This window comes from Coccinella septempunctata, chromosome 6 (genome assembly GCF_907165205.1).
Source record: "Coccinella septempunctata chromosome 6, icCocSept1.1, whole genome shotgun sequence".
NCBI lineage: Eukaryota > Metazoa > Arthropoda > Insecta > Coleoptera > Coccinellidae > Coccinella > Coccinella septempunctata.
The window spans coordinates 16006366-16027892 of NC_058194.1; the positions used below are offsets into that span (position 1 = coordinate 16006366).

The 21527-nt window shown below is 35.4% G+C and overlaps 2 protein-coding genes and 1 long non-coding RNA gene across 5 annotated transcripts; 1 reads left to right on the forward strand and 2 right to left on the reverse strand.

The window, feature by feature from the left end:
- Positions 1-421: 421 nt before the first annotated feature.
- On the reverse strand, positions 422-7607 carry LOC123315427. Of its 2 annotated transcripts, XM_044901116.1 has the most exons (8): positions 7521-7607; positions 6852-6954; positions 6370-6557; positions 4061-4575; positions 1297-1396; positions 1129-1230; positions 677-832; positions 422-626 (listed from the first exon to the last, which is right to left on the reverse strand). In XM_044901116.1, exons 2-8 carry the CDS (start codon positions 6904-6906, stop codon positions 555-557), a joined length of 1188 nt encoding a protein of 395 aa, XP_044757051.1. In that variant the 5' UTR covers positions 6907-6954; positions 7521-7607; the 3' UTR covers positions 422-554. The 2 variants fall into 2 exon arrangements, with proteins under 2 accessions (XP_044757051.1, XP_044757052.1); XM_044901117.1 differs by lacking the exon at positions 7521-7607 and having other exon boundaries at positions 6852-6994.
- Positions 7608-10490: 2883 nt separating this feature from the next.
- Positions 10491-14983, forward strand: LOC123315786. Its single transcript, XR_006537998.1, has 3 exons — positions 10491-10622; positions 11635-11856; positions 14870-14983. It is a non-coding gene; the product is annotated as an uncharacterized LOC123315786 (long non-coding RNA).
- On the reverse strand, positions 11156-15259 carry LOC123315785. Of its 2 annotated transcripts, XM_044901639.1 has the most exons (5): positions 15154-15259; positions 11652-11753; positions 11358-11513; positions 11237-11308; positions 11156-11200 (listed from the first exon to the last, which is right to left on the reverse strand). In XM_044901639.1, exons 1-4 carry the CDS (start codon positions 15214-15216, stop codon positions 11237-11239), a joined length of 393 nt encoding a protein of 130 aa, XP_044757574.1. In that variant the 5' UTR covers positions 15217-15259; the 3' UTR covers positions 11156-11200. The 2 variants fall into 2 exon arrangements, with proteins under 2 accessions (XP_044757574.1, XP_044757573.1); XM_044901638.1 differs by having other exon boundaries at positions 11156-11308.
- Between the last annotated feature and the right edge of the window lie 6268 nt (positions 15260-21527).

Here is a 21527-nt window from a genome sequence, read left to right on the forward strand (position 1 = left end):
TTTATATATTTCAAGCGCTTGTAGAAAAAATATTGTTCCTAACTCTTGCGTAAAGTGTCTTGCCCGCACTCAACTGCTTACCCGAACTCTGCTTCGCATCGTTCGGGCAACGGCAGTTTCCACCTGATAGGAAAATAACTATTTCTCTCTGCTAATAAGGTGGTGGTGCAAGCAAAGCCAAGTGCTACGTTTAGACGCAGAATATAAACCTTAACTGTTTCAAAGTCGACGAATTTTGGCTGGATCCCTTATTAATAGTCACCCTTCACTTCAATTTATAATTCATGCAGATTCTCCTCATAATTTTCATGTTCGCGAAAGAAATCGAAAAAAAAAACGGTATAATTATGTCGTGCAAATATGTCATTAGGAATTAGGTGTTTGGAAATAATAACAAGATTTTTCAATTTAATTTAGGCAATTTTAATATTACAGTGGGTACAGTGCACAAATGCATATAATTAAATAATTTTTGAGATGTTGTTTATGCAATTTGCGTGAATATTTCAAAATTATTGGACTCATTGGAGTGAAGAGTGAAATAATCAAATAATTCAATCATCCCTCTTTCTAAGAGCCACAATTTGTTGAACTGCCGCAAGGGATGAAACCACAAATTTATAAACCTGAAATTGTTTATGTCTGAACAAAGAGATTATTCTAATTATTATGTTACCTGCATAACTAGTAATGCGTCAACCTCAAGGAAACCTAGTAGATTGAGAAACAACGGTTTACTTGTAGTTACCATAAAAAGTCTCAAAAGCTCACAATTTTTCTTGCTATATTTATACCATGGTAAGAAGTACAGTGCACTGTTAACTCTTCCACACTGAAATAAAAAATACTAGTACCTCAGACTTTTCCTGTCTACACTCTTCCCTCACAATCTGGACTTCGTTGATCATTCATTAGGCAAATTATTTAATTACATATACCTATCTGAATACTGAATGAGTCATCAGCACAAAATGGATGCCATATTATGTAATCAGTCACATAGGCTCATGGGGAAAAGATAATATCCATCGACCATGAATTTGAATAGCCTTTTGGCGTTAATCAGTTCTTATGAATTTTAATTGTATTTAATCGTCTCAGAAAATTTGATTCAATTGAACAATTTACCTGATCTACAAGTCCTTGTCCACACATTGAATACAAAACAATGGAAAATGCAACACTTAGAAATAAGCTTACTACTCTGGGAAACGCTTCTAGTGATGCTTGCTGAAAAAGTATTAGCAATGCAATATCAGTATTTTTAAGTGTTTCCTTCAATTGTTCTTGACTTACAACTAAAATGAAGTAAATATAGCTCAGTAACATAACCAAACTTCCGACTGTGGCAGCCATCATAGGCCAAAATATCCACCCCTTCATTTTATCCATGAATCTATAAAAAATGAAAAAATTTGAAGACAACCTTCAGTGTGAATCAAAATGTCAGAGCATTGTTAGAAAGTCCAACATGCATGGGCGCCCGCAGGGGGGGGGCAGGGGGGGCCATGGCCCCCCCCTGAGATTCTGATCGCCTTTTTTTTTTCAGCACAACACCTTCAACATTATCCTTTGTTTGTGAAATTCATTGGTCAGCTAGAGTTTTCGCTGAAAACTTTGAAACTATATTCAAAAAGAAATTTCAATGAATTCTTCAACAACAAAAAGAGCTGCTCAATTATGGGCTGCAATAAACTCTTTCACTTTTGTGGTTTGTTTAACGGTAGCAAGTGAATATTCAAATATATTGGAACCAATAGTAAATACACTACAAGATGTTTTTATCAATTTTGTAGATGTTCAACGTCACATAAATTTTATTATAGATATACATACAGTGGAAAATACCGTTCCGATGATGCATGCGTCACAGAAATTTTTTCCAAAGCATCATCTATTGCTCAGAGTCTCAAATATAGAGATTTGAAAACCACGAATTTGCGGTAGACAAATGTATACCTAATTATGAAGCATCTTCAGCTGAAAATTACTTCGAAAAAATCTATATTCATCATCATTCAGCCCTTGAAACGGGATTCTCAAAAAAAATGAAATGCCTTTTTCTTTGTTCAATATTTTGCCCAAGAATTCAAAATTACTAGATATTGCATCTTGCGCATAAAAGGTCGGCCATATTTCTAACATTGAAGATTTTATGGAGCTCGATGCAGCCGTTCGGTCTTGACGATCATTTTATTGATTCCATCTTTTTGAAAATTTTTCGATAGTCACCGTTAGAGTAATTTTTCTCTCGATAAATCTAACCGTAGTTGGAAATGTGACACATATTCTGAAAGAGCAACTCCTCTAGTTGAAAATCTGAAGATTTTATGGAGCTCGTTGCAGCAGTTCGGTCTTGACGATCATTTAATTGATTCCATCTATTTGGAAATTTTTCGATAGTCACCGTTAGAGTAATTTTTCTCTCAATAAAACTAACCGTAGATGATGGAAATGTGATACATATTCTGAAAGAGCAACTCCTCTAGTTGGAAATCTGAAGATTTCATGGAGCTCGTTGCGGCAGTTCGGTCTTGACGATCATTTAATTGATTCCATCTTTTTGAAAATTTTTCAATAGTCACCGTAAGAGTAATTTTCCTCTCAATAAAACTAACCGTACATGGAAATGTGATACAAATTCTGAAAGAGCAACTCCTCTAGTTAAAAATCTGAAGATTTTATGGAGCTCGATGCAGCCGTTCGGTCTTGACGATCATTTAATTGATTCCATCTTTTTGGAAATTTTTCGATACTCACCGTTAGAGAAATTTTTCTTTCAGTAAAACTAACCGTAGATGATATTTTGCCCCCCCTGAGAAAAATTTCTGCGGGCGCCCATGCCAACATGACCTGGTATATCCTTTAACATCTTAGGATTCAGGTTTTAAAGTGATCTAACTGAGTTCAAATGAAAAGCTCCTGATCCATATCTTACCGTTTTAACTCAGATGCTTAAATAGTTAGGTTAATATACTGATTAACCCGAACAGTTAATCAGTGATTTGTTTTGCAATAAGGCAGCTGAACACTGAGTGTAGGTACTCTTATACATAGAATCATTTCGTTTTCATTAAGATGTTCCTAGATTTTTCTGAAAGACAAACGTTCTAACGTATGCATTTTGACGATGAATGCATACCTCTTATGATAAAATATAGTAATTTTCAGCAAGTGTTGAAATGGGCGATGATTTTTCAGATTTCAGATAGGTACGTAATTTGGTTTTTTTCAAAGTGTAAAAAAACATGCATGTTAAATGACTTTTGAAATCACTTGACCAACACTGACTCCAACGGCGTTTCAAAAAGTTGAAGAAGTCGCTGCAGGACAATTGGGTATTAATTTCTGGAAGTGAAAACATTAGAACATTTGTGCTAGTATGCTGCTCAATAGTTGAAGTGGATATTCGAGAAAAAATTTTCTTTTTGCACCTGAATCAAATTATCAGCCTTGCTTTACATACCATGTTAAGAGGCATATGTTTGCGTTTCGTATCACACACTTGATGACTTAAGTAGAAAAAAATTACAATATTTTTTCTCTGTGGTCTGTATGTGCGATAATGGCTATTGCAACTCATCTGGTGTTGTATATTATTTAATATCAATTGTGGACTAATAGCCACCAGTTTTACATGCGCTTAGAAGCCTTCCAACTTCTACAATTAGTGTGTTGGTTGAACGAAGGTTAGCTCAACAAGAAGTAGTTAACCGTCACGTCACTAGGTTCCGCAAAGTGTAGTAAATAAAGCATGGAATTGCTATCGTACTAGGGTGTAAGAAGTGCTGCAAATACACATGGAGGAGAAAAAGCAAGATCTACAACCGTCGCACAAGATCGACTAATACTGTTAACTACACGATACACGACAACAACCCTTCTTCGCAGAATCCTGGTAAGCTAAAGGTAGGGAAGTTTCTGGACAAATAGTCCGAAATAAGTTTCATAACTTTAATTTGTGGGTAAAGAAGATTCTCCAGTTCAATTTAAGTTGTTGTACTCTGACCATTACTGTGTAAAGATTTTGATGAAAGGAATGTAAAATAAGATTACTTACTCCAATACATGAAAATAATGTCGTATGCAAACTTTCAAATGTTCATCAACAACACTTGAGTGGATTCTCTCCTCGCTGATAGGTAGTTTTCCCAAATCTCGAATATAATCCTCAACCACAATCAATTGAAATTCCATTTGAGATAAAAAATATGTAGATATATGAACTTGTATCCAAGCACTGGTCACATAGGTATAAGTCGTAATATAAAAAAATATTCGAAGTGAAAATGCTATATAACGTCCAAATAATGGTCTCACATATTCATTGAGGAAGTATACGGGAAAATAGTAATCATCCTCGTAGCCGAATATTGGCCAGAAAAAAAGGAACAGAAAATGCATGGCTAACAAGTTCAGCAAAAAAAAATATCTCCTTGGAGTAACAGATTTCAGGATTCTTGTATAAGAGCTGGCACTGATTTGACTCAGTTTGATAAAATGCTTTTGTTTGTAGTTGATCATTTCAATGCTATCTTTTTCATATCGAAGAACCGTCCAAGAAGCCAAGTAACCCTAAAAAATAATTGAAAATATATTACATATTTCGGTAGATTAGACATAAATGGCATATGCATCTAACATCTAACGTTGAGTATGTTGTATCCATTAGTTTAAATCATATCAATGCAATCAAATTCATACCAAAACCAAACATAATGATTTGTAATATGTCTATTGTACGTTTTAGCACCATTTTTTTTTTTTGATAAAGTTACCTCTTTTAAATTTAACATTCTTTATTTCAGCTTTGAAGGAGAAATTCAAATATGGGTCTCGGATCACTAATTTCGGATTTATTGAGCAAAAAAAGTCCAGCATTCGAAATGCTATAAGCTGTATGTAGGCATTGAGTATTATAAGGTTTAATACTCAATGATGTAGGTAATAGTTGGAGAGCCGACGATGCTAAATCCGGATTTACTCGAGCGCCGTGGAGACCTAGTGGATTTTGAAGATTAGATGTATGCACTTTAAGCGGTGGGGAAAGCGTCTGTACATACTCGAGCGTGTCAGATTAATATACTGTATATGCCCTACGTATCTCTGATAATTAATTCATGTTAATATGACAGTTTGCGTGGAAGAGTTGGAAATGGTAAAAAAAAATTTCGAGCGTGTCAGATTTTTAGACGATATGTTAATTGAGCCCGAAGGAACCTACATTTCAAGAGACTGACATTCGGACATGACTCAAGGTCACAGCGGTCCTTTGAAAATGCAAAAAAATCGATACTCGTACATACCCAAGCGTGTCACATTTTCATACACATGGTTAATCTCGGTGTTGCAGACGTGTTGACCTATTAATCTGACACTAATCAGGGGGGGTTTTCTTAATCTGACAGTTTGAAGATTATAAAGAGGAATTTTTTCAGACTGCTCCCCTTCCTGTACCTCTAATCGTTTCTATATTCATTATGAAAGCTGTAGATAATAAAATTCTATACAACTTTTGTCTGAAGCAAATTTTCATACCCTTAACCGTTTTCGAGTTAGAGGGTAATAAGTGCGAGGAGCTTAATTCCCCCTATACACAGGTCTCATTTTTGTTAGAGGTACTCTACAGAGCCCTAGGTATATCCCCTTATATTAATCTGACACTCTCGAGTAAATCCTGAATTTCCCTCTTGGGCTCCCCAACTACATATAATCTTTATACTTCAATGTGGCGTATAACTAGGCCTTGACTCATTGTAATAGGAATTCATTTTGTATTGAATGCTGGAATTACAGTAGAGTTGTACCATTTCGGAATCTCAATGAAACAGGTATGTTTTCTTACTTTCTCACTCGTGTAACCATATTTATTTTTCACACCACGTAAGGTTAAACTCAGGAAAGAAATAATCAAACCAGGACATTTGAGTTAGATTTTTGTTTAAAAAAACTATGCATGCATCACAAAAATCATGAATAGCATTCCATCTGTTTCGTTTTCAAGCCCACCCTATACCACTTAGCATCGACTATCGAGAGTAAAATCTTATCGATAATGAGCCTCGATTATTTTTGAAACCAAAACTTAAACGGAGGAAATAAATTATTCTATTTTCAAATTCCAATAATTTCAATTGAATTGCACTAAGGACATTATGAGTTGTGACCTCCAAATTGCTTATACTTACTTCAAGCTTAAAAGCTGAACTTAAATTTTTGTCTCAATTATAGCGTTTCTTATCTTTCGATGAACTTTTTCGATAAATGAGCGGAAACAAGAAAGTACCATTGTAATAACAATCTGTGTAAGTACAATGAAAAATTTTTATCCCTAGAACACTAAAATCTACAAAAAAACGAAAAACTTACATGTAGAGCCCCAACATTTAGCGAAAAGAATTGTATGAATTGTTTCAACTCGAAGTTCACAGCAAAGTATGCAATTTGAATGAGGAAAAAAAGTATGTTATAGGACAATCCCGCATACAACAATGCTTTGAGTAATGTAAATTTACCTAGATCCATTGTAGTCATTTCAACAAATCGCAAAGGATCATCTGGAATATCAGGAATATATGTCTACAATTCAGGAAATTGAAATTCAAAAATATAAACAGATAGGAAATTATACGATTTACGTTAAGGGTAGTACCTAATGCAGTGGCGCATCCAGAGTCTGAGTGTGGGGGGAGGTTGATTCTGGCTCAACTAGATTTACTGTGGAATACTACTTTCTAGGAGGGGGAGTTTAATAACCCCTTGTACCCCCCACCCCGTGGATGCGCCCCTGATAACAAGTACATAACTGCAAACAATAGTTACCTTCTTTGGAGTTATCAGAAAATAGTTACCTTTATTGATGTTCAATATGTCGTTCAATTTCCTCAGAAAATATGAAAGGATCATTGTTAAGACTTTATCACTAACTCAGTTATTACTAACGTTACGTTTTCACTGAAAGTAAAAATCTTTAATTAGGAAATCTTTAGTTCAGTAGGTGTTATTTGATCAAATGGGGGAACATACAAAAACAAACATCTAATTGGAATATTGTTGTTGGAATAATCGACTGGTATAGTTTATATCTCACTTCAACTTTTTTGAAATTATTGTAACGCTGCCCCCGCTGGGCGTATATTCCCTTGCCTTCACGATGCTTCTAGAAGGAAGCGGCCGCCAGGGCAGGACTGGTTACATTATTATAACTATAAGGACTAGGGAGGGTTGATACGCTTGATGTTCTAATTAAAATAGGAAAAAACCAAATGTTTCATGAATCGCCTTTGTGGTATCCTACATAACCAACCAACTAGCAAATAATTAAGATAGAAAAAGAAAAATCAGGTCATGGAACGAGATACTGAAGATTTTTTTGAAAACTGTCAAATGTATCTACTATCCCATAGTACAGGAAAGGTTTGATACAGTATCTTCTCGATAAAAGCAGTGATAACTAATACAGTAAAAGACTAGGAAATACTTTAAAACATTCATTATTGTTTGAATTAAGAATTACTAACTAGTTAACATTGTCAAATTTCCAAAATCGTACAGGTAAACTTCTACTTCAACCTTCAACTTTTCTCCACTACATTTCACATTGTTTCTAAAGATTAATTACGTTTTAAAACGGAATGCGCAGTTATGAACTTTGTCATGGCTCATTTACTTTGAGACGATAATACCTGATGAAATTCGTCACCGAATGAAAGTCGACCATGTTCATGCACAGCTTTCAACCCCTTTCAACCCCAAGCGCATCGGTTTTTTTCTGTACTTTCCAATTCATTTGTCCATTTTCATTAATTCCGATATACCTACATGGTGTTTTAAGACGATATTTCAGTTCAATCGAATTTTACTTAGCCGGTCCGAAACTTTAGGTTTCGCTGATGCTATGACAGTCGGTGAGGAGAGCTATGTACTCTTAACTATGAAACACCCTGTATAAATATATTGCTAATAGAAATAAATAACAGGTTTTCCCCACACCGTTTGCGAAAGAGACTCTTTGCAATTTGAAATGCGTGCGGGAAAAGGGTTGAAAGCACACGCGTTTCACAAATGGGTTGACCCATATTTAATGATGGAAATTGATTCCTCATCAAATTCTGCGATGTTTGAATATAAAATTTTTGAATTATCGCCAGAAAATTGTGTGAATTAGTATGATACCCTGAGGAAGATGAAAATTGAGCTTATGATAAAGAATGATCACGCCTATTAATTAATTATATAGATTAATGAATTAGGGAAAATATGGGACATATGCTATTGTCTATCTGGAGGGGATTGAATCGGACACTGTTTCATATTGGGTGGCGCTCTGGGTAAATGTATAGTACCCAGTAGAACATGCCAATATTGAATAAAGTTCCATCAATTCCAAACGTTCACCACCGTAGAAAAATGCTATGTTGCTCTGATGAGGCCAAATGAGGCCGAAACCATGGTCAGCATCTGCTTTTCTTCGGTGGAGCGTACTCCATTTGGGGCCTTGACGATGGCAAATTGGCTAGTTCAATTCAGATCGTAACACTTGTTGATATTCATATCGTCGGGTGGTATATGCATCTGAATTTATCCTTATTATTGAGCTTATGATTTTTGACTTAAATACTGATCTACAATTGTATCATTAAAGACAACTTAGTTTAGCAATTTGTGGATCAAATAATTTCATCAATTTTGTTCTTAATCTTATACATATGTATATGCAATCCAAATTGAACTGAGTGAGCAGAATTGCGTATTCAACGAATAATGAGTTCTGATGGATTTCCTTTTATAATTCTTCAAGATATTTTTGATTATCAATTGCTTACCTACCAGATGAAGTTCATTCAAATACTTTTCGAACCGTTTGATTGTCATCAACTTTTTGCATAAGTTTGGAGATTCACATTCCCAAAAGATATGCAAAAGTCTAAAACATCAATTCAGCAGCATTAGGTAGCTAATACATAGAATGAAATGTCATTTTGAATCGAAAACTTACCGAAACGCGTTTTTTTATTGTAATCCGTAATGATGATAATAAAATAATTGCTGTTTTCTGTCCAATTACTGCATTATTAAATGGATAGACTGCCGAATTCCACTCAAAATCGAGATGAATATAAACATAAAGAAGATGAATTATTTGATATTACCCAATTTCTTCGGAAAATGATTAGAAGTGATTATGAAAATATAGCTTCCAATTTACTTAAGACATTACATAAACCTATATCTAATGGTAACAATGAAGTACAGCACATTGTCCACCTTGGAATTGAGTTTCACTCTCAGGGATGGACAAGCCCTAAATGGCAAAGGAAAGCTCAGTTTTTAGTTTCAAATAACAAAGGCGTGATCGACATATAGAAGCCATATTGATGGTTTTTTTGATTCTGAGTGACTGAAGAATTTGAACAAAATGCTATGGCTTCAAAGAAACTTCTGACATGGCTACGTTATGTCGATGGCATCTTTGACATTTGCAGTCATGATAAGAAACATTTCAGTATTATCCTGAAACGATACACAGCCAAAGATTAAGTTCACTATGACTATGGAAGTTGATGAAAATGGTGCCCTCTCGTTCTTGGAATTTTTTTTAGTCAAAAGGAAAACTGGTGGAATGAAAGCAGCTAGTCTGGCAGCCATTACATGAGTTCGGAGTAATAACCCGGTGAGGGGTGAGGTATAATCTTAGACATAATCCTCCTATATGATGAGTGCTGCCGCAGTAGGCATAACGTTTTTTAAATAACGAAAAGACCAAGACTATGTTCAATAATATTTAAATTCATATCACAAGTCGATATGGATATCAACAAATGCTACGCATTAACTGAATTATACCACATCATCCTTCAGGGTAGCACCTCAAGACCGAACAGTTGCTCTGAGGTCGTAAAATTTCGAAGTGTATTACTAGAGGTGCTGCTCTTTCAGAATATATATCACATTTAGCCCTACCGTGATTTTTTTTTTTTTGGGGAGATACGCATGCCGAAAATTGAACTTCGAAGAATTCCGAAAAAGATGGGTTCACTTAAAAATTCCTCAAGACCAAACGGTTGCATTGAGGTCGATAAAATTTCGAAATTTATTACTAGAGAAATTCCCCTTTTCGAATTCACTTTCAGCTCTACGATTATGATCATCTCTTGGGAGATGCGCGTGTCTAAATTTGGCCTTCCATAAATTCCGAAAAATATGGGTTCACTTAAAAAATCCTCAAGACCGAACGGTTGCACTGAGTTTGATGAGATTTCGAGATTTATTACGGAAACAGTTGCTCTTTCAGAATACGAGTCATTTGAAAATTCCGAACGGTTGCACTCAGGCAGGGGCTCATCCAGAGTCTGAGTTTGGGGGGGCTACTGGCAAATTTTAGGGGACTAACTAACCAAACCTAACCCACTCCGCGTATGCGCCCCTGCTATAATGTATTGTTGATATATGTAATGCGGCTGTATTGTTTTAGTTTGTATTTTAGATATAAAAAGTATGATTACACTTAACCCATGAAAATGCAATCATTTCTTGATGAGCAACTCATCACAATCAAAATATTCTGTGTTTTCTGATGAAGAAAGAACAAATCAGTTGTACACAAGGATCAAATGATGTAGGTATGTAATTAGGTCACCTAGCAACAGTAATAAAAATTAATTTTAAATATATTCAAAAGGTAAAATGTATCATAATTAGTGGTTTTGGGTATAATATCGTATTCTATGTACAAGCCTAAATTAAAGTTAACGTTATAACGTGAGGTTTTATCAATTCTAAGATACAAAAATCACTATGTTTTTTTGTGCTTGCACTTCACTTTATCGTTTAATATTGAAAAATATAATTGGTTGAATACTTGAGTCCATTGTTCATAACAATTTTAGCCTCTCTGGTTCAAATGACGAACGAGCCGACACTGGCTGATAGATAGATAAAAGTAATAAAACCCTTTGTTCAAACTCCCGGCCATCAATATGGGTTTCAAAATTGAGAACTTCAAACATATGGCCCTTTAGGCGTTCGCACCTTTCAGCAACCTTCACCTTCGCTGGAGTAGCTGGCCACTTTCGGGTTTGACACCGTAAGTCAAAATTCGCTTACGAGCAAAAGGGTAGAAAGCAAAGATTAAAAGAGGCAAAAGTCATCGGAATTCATTCGTGCAATTTTAATAGAACAGCGGGTACACTCATATTATTTTTCAAATAATGTACTTTGAAAGCGGGTGCAAGATTCATTCATCCTTTTTTCTGAGAGCAACGATTTGTTGGACTGCAGCAAGTGACGAAACTAAAAATTTATAAACCTGAAAAAAAAATGTCTGATCAAAGAAATTATTCTCATTGATATATTACCTTCATGACCATTATTGAGTTAAGGTCAATGAAACCAAGAAGACTTAGATACAACGGTTTACTTGTAGCTACCATAAAAAGTCTCAGAAGTTCACAATTCTTCTTGCTGTATTTATACCATGGTAAGGAGTAGAGCGAACTGTTAACATTTTCACACTGAAATCAAAGGATAATCTCATTGTTTTGAGTTTCTCTGAATATCCTTTTTCTTTATTGGATTCAAATTTTGATTTGAAGTTCGAAAATAATGCGCAAATCGAATATTTTTTTCTTTCAGAAACAGTTCTGATTTACCTGATCTACAAGTCCTTGTCCACAAATTGCATACAAAGAAAGAGAGAATACACTGATAGCAGTTAAGCTTGCCACTCTAGGAAAAGCTTCTAATGATGCTTGCTGCAAAAATATCATATTTTAATTGATTATACAGATACAAGGTGTCCCGGAGAGGATGGTAAATGTTTTCATGGGCACCTAGAGGATCACACCTTTACAAAAGGTTAGCTCAAAAAATTCGTTGTCAAGTAAGCTAAGGAATTTTAGTGTTGATACTGATATGATGATTGCGTTAGAACGTAATGCTAACATAACATAACATTTAGTGGTTATCTGTGAAAATCGATAAAACTATCACGTTTTTCGTTTCGAATTCTGCGAAAATCTTCAAAAAAAAATTCTCATATAGGCTTAGTAGGTACAAGCTAATAGCGACTTCGTTATGAGATTAATAGTTGAGGAGTCAACGATCCTAAATCGGGATTTTCTCGAGCGTCGTGAAGACCGAGTAGATTTTGAAGATTAGATGTTAGGAAGAAAAAAGGTACCATGATGTATTATGCACTTTCAGTGTACAGGTTTTCAAATACCTATGTAAAAAAAATCGTCAGTTGTACTCGAGAGTGTCAGTTTAAGATACTATATTATATGCCCAACGTGTCTGTGATAATAAATTCATATTAATCTGACAGTTTGCGTGGTGGAGCTGGCAAGAGTAGAAAATGGTAAAAAAATTATTTTCGAACCTGTCAGATTTTCAGGGGATATGTTAATTGGGCCCGGAGAAAGCTACTTCTTAAGAGACTGACAATTCGGTCGTAACGCAAAGTCACAGCGGTCCATTAAAAATGCAAAAAAAATCGCTCTCTGCTAGAGCGTGTCAGATTTTTATACAGATGGTTAATAGGGGTATTGCAGATGTGTTGACCCATTAATCTGACACTAATCAAGAGGGAGTTTTCTTAATCTGATAGTTTAAAGATGAAAATAAAGCATTTTTCAAAAATATCTCCCTTCTTATTCCTCTAACCGTTTTTGCATTCATAATGAAAGTTGTAGATAATAAAATTCTATACAACTTTTTTCTCAAGCAATTTTCCATACCATTAACCGTCCTCGAGCTAGATCCGCTAGAGGGTGAGATCTAAAGGGCAAGGTTAAAGTAGAATCCCTATCTTATGTACATATTCATCGCCATATATCTCAAAAACTTATGGTCGTAGAAAAAATTGTTTCGGACGAAATTTGGAGAAATGTTATGTTCTAGAACTTTTATATTGAATTCTAAAACGATTCGAAGCCCGGGAAAGGTACCTAATTGAAAAAAACCTATTTTTGTGACCTTTATGGCCAATTTTTATTGTTTGGGCTTGCTGAAACTATCAGATTGATTTTTTTCAGTTAATCTTGAATGATTAGCTTCAGATTAGAAAAAGAGCCACCGCGATCGAGAACGTACGTGACATGCAATTTTGGCGTCCTCTCACACATTTTCGTCACGCTTAAATTCTCAGGTTGAGGGAATGTATCGACAGCTTACTGCCAAAAAAGAAATAAGTACCTAACATTTTGTTAGTTCTGTGTAAATGAGGATTGAAAGTTTCCCCCTACATGAAAGGAAACCTTGAATAGGTGAAAAAATAACATAGATTGTAGTTCTGCGGGGACATAAGTAATGCTCGAAATAAAAAAAAAACTAATTAACAAACTTTCGTAATGCAAAACAAACACAAAAATGGTAAAAAATGTACTTATCTTATTTTGGCAGTAAACCGACGGTATACTATTCGACAAGTAAAACCACATATATCTACTCCATTCACATTTATTTTAGCAGTCGTTTGGCCATGAAATAATTTTCTCAAGATTTTGTAACTAGAACGGAGTAAGGTTGGCACTCATGAAATGTCGTTACTGTCATAACGCTGTTGCCACAACTAATATCAACTTTTTATTACAAAAATGCCGAAAGTGATTGAAAAAAGAGACAGGGTTTCAGGAAGTGCTATTTAGAATTCAGGTCCGCTCATTCAAATAGCTATACCCTGATATTCTAAAATCCACAATACGTCAGACGGTAGTGAACATATTCAATGTACCTATATATTATATAAATCCTCTTGAATTTATATAATGTTTCATCTGAATCTAAACGAATTATATCGCAGCTGAATATTTCTACAATCAGAAAGATTGTGAATGGAGAGGATGACAAAGAATTTCCTTCTACTGGGAGACCCAAAAAAGTGATGGCATTTGAGAATTTTATGTTTGAGTGAATTAATACTAAAAGTTTACTACAGGATTTTCGATGAATGTCATCGTAGAATAAGTTCCCGAAAATGATTTTTCATTTGACTTGTCCTATACATTGTGAATGTCTTAAGGTACCAATAAATACCTAATTATTATTAATATTATATCAATGTCTTGATAAACAGCCACAAATACGCGCCAGTTGTTCTGTTAATTGTTTATTCATGTGAAATTTTTGTTCCTTTAAAACCTTTTACTTATATGGATGCAAGATGATTTTTGTTGAAGAATTTAACATTCTTGTAATTATTTGTTAATTCCTTCGAGAGATACCCATTCCCAACCTCTGCATCATATGCATTTTATCTTCGGGTTAATATTTTTGGAATCTACAGCTGATTTAATGTATTCAAACTTTAGTGAAAGACGATAACGAACATTAACTCATCTCCTCAAGCTAGTGCATATTATGATATTATACTGATCTCTTGTATTTTCCATGCAAATAACTGGATTTGGAATGACTTCAATCAGTTTGTATAAACTTCAATTATTTTTGTCACATATTTTCCGAAGAGATTCGACATTGTGATAAAATACGTAATAACAGAAACTTTTACGTAGAACGGGCAACATAGCGGTAATTTAAAACCCAAAGATGTTTTGACAAGAGTGCTAAAATAAAAGTGAATGGAGTATATAATATCTTAATCTGACACGCTCGAGTATGTTCAAAGATCGTTTATTGTTTACTATTCTGACAGGGTGTCCTAGACAATTCCCCTTATATACAAGTCTAATTTTTGGTAGAGGTAGTCTACAGGTCCAAGGTACCTCTAATTTCTCTCTTGAGCTCCCAGACTATAATAGGACCTGAGAGAAAAAACTATCGTCTCTATCAAGAAAAAAAAAACGATACTTCACAACGTTGATACTACTAGTGGTATTATTTCTGTCTTCTTTCTGGGTCTGCATTTCAGGGAGTAGAACAACCGAGAGAAAAGTGAGAAGGAAATACATGATTGATCTGCCATAAAGTGATATGAAAGATCAGCTTTCTCTTCTATTGAGCTCCAGAATACGGGCCTGGTGTGTTATGAGCTTTGGTGGTTTTAATTTCCCTTCAAATAAGAAAAAGAGTCTGTATATTCGAATCTAGTCGTAATTCATGCAACATATGGTTTTTTGACCTCTGCGTGCCATCTTCCATGACAATTTTCCCCATCTTATCCAGGAGGCGTGAAAAAATAAGATCTTCACTCACAGCTAAAATGAAGTAAATATAGCTCAGTAACATTATTAAACTTCCAATTGTGGCAGCCAACATAGGCCAAAATACCCACTCCTTCAGTGTGTCCAAGAATCTAAAAGAAACAAAAAATTAGTGAATAGGTATTGAAGGAGGTAACCACACTGTTATTAGGGGCATTCATTTCAAATGGAAATGTTTATAGTTAGCAGCATGAAAAAAATTGAAAATTAGCTGCTTTCATTCATATTTCCAGTATCAATTAATTTCCAAAATACATAGTTCCTATTATGGAACTTTCAAATTTAAATCCGGACTATTTAGAATTCCATACATTTTCCTGAAATAGTTATTCTTATTCTACAATACTCGTATTCAAACGATTTGAAATTAATATTCGGGACGCTACCTTGGAGTGGAACACAAAAAGTGTCTGTCAGCTCTAGCAGCTGCACTCATTTATACAAAGACGATATTATAGATTTAGGCAGAGTCTCTGGATTTGGGTGTAACTCAGGGTAGTAATCTGGGGTTTCTATTTTTCGTTCTAGATATTAATGACTCACCTACCTACACATTGGCTCAATTCCATCTCAGGATTCTCAGGAATAATCAGATTTCTGTTATTTGCTGATGATGCTTATGCCCTAGTGCGACATAAAAACCTTGATTCAAGCATAGAGCAAACCAAGATTGTGATTCGACTAAGTTTCTGCTTATGTTGACTGCTTTTCGAACAGGAACCAACATATTCGTGAGCTTAGTAAAAAACTGAATCGTATTTCGTATAGTATTTTTTAGATGATGGTTGTGGCGATAACTAATTTTGAAGATCGTATCAAGTACTAAGTACTATCAGAATCTGACCCTAAAATTTCGCTTCAAAATATCCATCGATTATTACAATATTATTCGTATTCGTCAAATTTCAAAAGTAGGTATTTAGTATAGTTATATATCTTAATTTTTTGTCCAAAAAAATATTTATTTTTTATTGAATTGATGAGGCCGATACTTGATGAAAATCCATAATTGAACATAAAACGGAATATACGATTTTCATAAAATGAGTTTTTAAACCACGACACGTGTTTACCTTCGCCCACCTGAAAATGCTATTATTGTGATAGCGAAACACGTGTCATGGTTTAAAAACTCATTTTATGAGAATATAGTACAATCTATTTCATATCAATTTCCTGTCCAAAAAATTAAACGGATGTTTTTTATTCTCCTTAGTCTATCGTGAATTTTTAAGTACGATGCAAGTGTGTCATAGCGATTGTAAATTCGTAGTAGAATTAAACTGGTGTATTCCGTGGAAGAAAGGGTCGAAATGATAAAATGTTTTTTTTGGAAATAACGACTCTGCCCGCACAGCAACGGCTTTATTTAACGAACGACATCCTGGAAAAAATGTATCCGCTGCTTACGTTGTGCAACAGGTTGCCAAATTTGACGCAATTTGTCCAGTCGGAAACAAAAAGAGGGTGCATGAAAGAGAACAAGCGAGGGCGACGTGATTGTCAGATTGTCTTAGGTCATGTAGCAATAGATCCGACTTTTAATACTAGGAAATTGTCCGTGTTTCGCGGACAACAATCATGAGAATCCTTAAACAACATAAATTCCAACCTTATAATATACGATTGATTCAGGAACTGAATGAGGACTCCAGTTATGTGAAATAGTCAGTGAAATGATTAACGGTAATTAAAACTACATGTTTGATATCCGTTTTTCGGACGAGTGTTCATTTCACCTCAACGGCATTGTAACCGTCGCGGTATTGGTCAGATGAAAATCCAAGATTATTTCGTGGTGAGGTGCATACTCAGCTGTCCCAAAAATTAAATGTTTGGGCGGGTATTTATGGAAATCACATAATCGCCCCATTTTTTATACCCGGTAATCTCACTGGCCAAATTTATTCAGAACTATTGGAGAACGCATAGTATATTATATTGATTCGAATTCATGCATTGAAACATCATGCCGCACGAACGTGGAATTTGTTGTTCCCAGTGTTCTAACAAAATAAATCGCTACGATGATTCGATACAATGTTATTCTTGTAAAAATAGTTATCACATCAAGTGTGTCAACTTATCAATCGAGAGTTTTAATGAAATTCGTTCAAATAACGCGAATAATTGGAAGTGTGAAAACTGCCAAGTCAGCGTGAACGTCTTGGAATTCCAACATCAAAATACACAACAACTCCAACCAATGCTGGATTTGGTGAGAATGAGAGATGAAATTGTTGCCGAAATTTCTGGCATATTCATGAAAGAAATTGTCTCATTGAAAAATATAATAAATTCACAAAGTCAACACTTAGAAAAACTCACGGAAGAAATACGTTCATTAAGGAATGTTGAAAACCTTATCAGAGAACCAGTTGATAATCAGTGCGACAAGAAATCTGAAAGAACAGAACATCCCGGTGACTCACCTCCATCTGACGCACCGATGTTGTTACATGTGCCCCGTACTTCAGGTGATTCACGTTTGGATTCTCCGCGACACATCGAGAGATCGAGCGGAAATCCACCTATGGACAACGAGGGATCCTATGCTTGGAAAGTCGTTACAAAAAACAAAAAAACGAAAAAAAATGATGTTGAAGTACCTGCTGAAACTTCAAAGGTGCCGAATATTTCGCCTACTGTAGTCAAGAAATTGCCAAGAAAATCCAATAAGCCTCTTGTTGGAACACAAAAGACGAATATCCTCAGTGTGGTTCCAAAAAGAAAGTTCTCCCACCTCCATGTAACGAGACTCGGCCCGGATACGACTGTTGGCGAATTACAAAATTATTTCCAACAACACGTTCAGGATGTCACCTGCGAAAAATTAAACTCCAAAGTCCAAACAACCTGAGGTTTATTCCTCTTTCAAGGTGACACTGCCTGCGGAATTCCTTGACACAGTGTTGAATCCTGAGTTTTGGCCAGTGGGTGTCGCAGTTAACAAGTTTTTTCCCAGGCGACGTCAACAGGTGGTGCTGACCTAATGAGTAGGAATGAGCCTGCCACCAATATCTCCAGACAAAAATTAAGAATTCTTCAATTAAATGTCCAGTGCATCTCCAACAAATTAGCTAAACTTGAAGTTCTACTTGACGAAAAGAAACCAGATATTGTATGTATTTCTGAGCACTGGTGCACTGCTGATAGTGTACTGACAATGACCATCCCTGGTTACCATCTGTTCGATTTCTGCTGCCGTCCCAGCAGAGAACACGGTGGATCGATGGTTTATGTGACGACTGAACTGCAAGTTAAAAAATTATCCGTGTCTCAGTTTTCCGAGGAGATGCAATTCGAGGTATGTGGTTTTAAAATGCATACTCATGAAGTTCGACTGATAGTTCTCAGTGTGTACCGACCCGGCTCAGGTGATCTTGAAGTGTTCTTGGATAGAATGTCCCATACCTTGAACTATTGTTACAGTAAAGGAGATGTGATATTTGTCTGTGGTGACCTGAACATTAATTTTCTCCAGAATAGCTGTCTTAGCCTTAAGTTATTTTTGGATTTCCTTGCTTGTTTTAATTTGCACTTATCATCAAAAGATCCTACTCGAGTTTTTACTGATGTAACGGGGCGTACGTCCACATCCAAAGTCGATTATATTTTGACTAACATCGAATCAGATTGTCACACAGCTAAGGTATTTGAGGCCTTCATTGGTGATCATCGTGCTTTGTTACTTGATTTTTTTGTGAATTTCAGTGCAAATAATTCTGGGACCAAGAATATGTCAAACTTGACCAGAAAACTTAATCAGAACAATTTGAATGATTTTGCTCTTAGTATTTCGAATTGTGACTTCCGACAAATCTATGATAGTGTGGATGTGGATGAAAGTTTCGGGTCATTTATCTCCTCAGTTCGGGAAATGTTCGAGACTTGCTGCCCACTGACAGAATGTAAACATTTTTCCCAAAACAACAACAAAAAGTGGATTAATGCAGAGATTGTCACAGCCAAGAAAGAGCTCAAGAACCTTCATTGGTTACATCAAAATTTGTCATGCCAATCAACCTATAATTTATATAAGCGAGCGAAAAAATCTTACAGCACACTAATTAGGGATACTAAATTACGATATAATAACCAACTCATACAAAATTCTGGAAATAAAAACAAAACTATTTGGAGTTTGGTGAATGCTATGACTGGAAGATCCAAGGGAATAATACGACCTATTGAGCTTCTGGTTGATGATGTTTCGTACACTAAGGCTGAAGATGTTGCGACGTTCTTCGTTCATTATTTTTCTACCATAACTGAGAGAAAACTCAACTCCTTTTACAAAAATTTATCTTCTTTTCCCGGTACCCAATCCAAAATACTCGATTCAAATTTTTTTTTCTATCCTGTTGTAGAGTGTGAAGTATTGGACACTATAAAATCACTTAAGAGCAAAATGAGTAGTGGAGTTGATTCTATTTCTTCTCGTATCTTGAAGCTGATTAGTGTGGATATTGCTCCACATTTAGTCCATCTGATTAATCTTTCTATAAGCTGTGGCGTTTTCCCTCACCTCCTCAAAAGGGCTGTAGTCGTTCCCATTTACAAAAATAACTCTGCATATGATGTAGCAAACTACAGACCAATTTCCATCCTAAGTGTTTTTTCTAAGGTTTTTGAGCGAATTGTGTTCAATAGAATGATGAACTACTTGGACAAATACCATATACTTGATACCTCTCAGCATGGGTTTCGATCAGGTCGCTCAACTCAGTCAGGAGCACTTTATTTTGTTGAATTCGTGTATGAGTATCTCGATGATGGCCAGTTCGTCGCCGGGTTATTTTTTGACCTCTCGAGGGCATTCGACAGTCTTTCTTTTCAAGTTCTTCTTGACAAGTGCTACAATTTGGGTTTTAGAGGTGTGTTTCTTGATTGGCTATCAAGTTATCTTAAGGGTCGAACAATGTCCGTCAAGGTGGCTGATTTCATTTCAACCGAACGAGAGTTGAACCTTGGAGTCCCACAAGGTTCCGTTCTGGGACCACTCCTTTTCCTATTATTCATTAATGACTTACCTGACTATCTGAGAAAGATGATGGCTAATTCATCTAATTTCTCAGATCTACTTCCGCTTATCAAGTTCATCAGAATACTTTTGTTTGCTGACGATACCTCTATGTTGGTAACTGCTCGTACTTTTGATGACCTTCAGGAACTGTGTTGTAAGTTGGTGAAATGCTTTGTTGAGTGGTGTCGTTCAAATTCACTCATAATAAACATTGAGAAAACACAATGTGTTCATTTCACTCTGAGGGGTCGTGAGCGAGTTCTAGTTATACGTCATATGGATGACATCATTTCGTCGGCGCAGCACTCAAAATTTCTTGGTATTTACATCGATTCCAATCTAAGATGGGTTGCACATGTCGATTCCGTTTGTAAGAAACTAAATAGTTCTTACTATGCAATAAGCAGGGTCAAAAACTCACTTCCTATAAGCGCTATTGTCAACATATATTATAGTCTTGTTTACAGCCATCTTTCCTATAATATTATGCTCTGGGGAAACTCCACTGATGTTGATAGGGTATTCTTAACTCAGAAAAGAATCTTGCGAATGATGTTCAATATCCATCCCAGAACCTCTTGTCGTCCGACATTTGTAGAGAGTGGGATTCTAACAGTGGCGTGTGTATACATCTTTAAGTGCCTGGTGTATTTTAAGGAGAATGAGAGGGACTTCATAAAACTTTCCAGCTTTCACAGCTATAGTACCAGAAATGGGGAACTATTCCACATTCCCAAACATAAAACAACTAGATTTGAATATTCACCAAAATATCAGTGTATCAAATTATTTAATCATTTACCAAAATGTGTTAAGTCTCTCGAACTCAAGGAATTTAAAAAGAAGGTTAAGGCTAAACTGATTAAGGAATGTTTTTATAGTGTTGCTGATTATTATCGACAACCATTTGTATGTCAAGTCGAATAATTTTTCTGTTTTCTTTTTGTTTTTTGACCTGTCCTATACATGTTTGTTTATATGTCTCAGAGGATCAATAAATATATTATTATTATTATTATTATTATTATTATACCTACTATATAGTACCTATATATAGTATATTATGCATATACTATATATGCATAAATGGTTGTATTGATGGATTTTCAATGCAGATAATTTGGCTTCGAGCCTGAGGTGAGTGATTTTTCTAGTCCATTTCAATGGATGGGCGCATAGGTTTTGTAGACGCGAAAATTGCAAAAATAACTCACTTCAAATCTATAATAGTTTATATAGTTGCGCTCATTTGGATAACTGAAATATCATCTCTAGGCAATAAGCTACCATAAATGAATTTTTTGATTCGTTTAGAAATGAGCATACAAGTGGGAAGGTCA

Bases quoted from the DNA above. Each gene is read 5' to 3' on its own strand.
- LOC123315427 (XM_044901116.1), bottom strand. From the start codon at position 6,906: ATGATCCTTTCATATTTTCTGAGGAAATTGAACGACATATTGAACATC. The intron at 1,231-1,296 runs GTAAGTCAAGAA...ATACTTTTTCAG, and splicing joins ATATTTACTTCATTTTAGTT to CAAGCATCACTAGAAGCGTT. The intron at 627-676 runs GTAACATAATAA...AAACAATTTCAG, and splicing joins ACGCATTACTAGTTATGCAG to GTTTATAAATTTGTGGTTTC.
- LOC123315785 (XM_044901639.1), bottom strand. From the start codon at position 15,216: ATGTTGGCTGCCACAATTGGAAGTTTAATAATGTTACTGAGCTATATT. The intron at 11,514-11,651 runs GTAAATCAGAAC...CTTTGATTTCAG, and splicing joins GACAAGGACTTGTAGATCAG to TGTGAAAATGTTAACAGTTC. The intron at 11,309-11,357 runs GTAATATATCAA...TTTTTTTTTCAG, and splicing joins ACTCAATAATGGTCATGAAG to GTTTATAAATTTTTAGTTTC.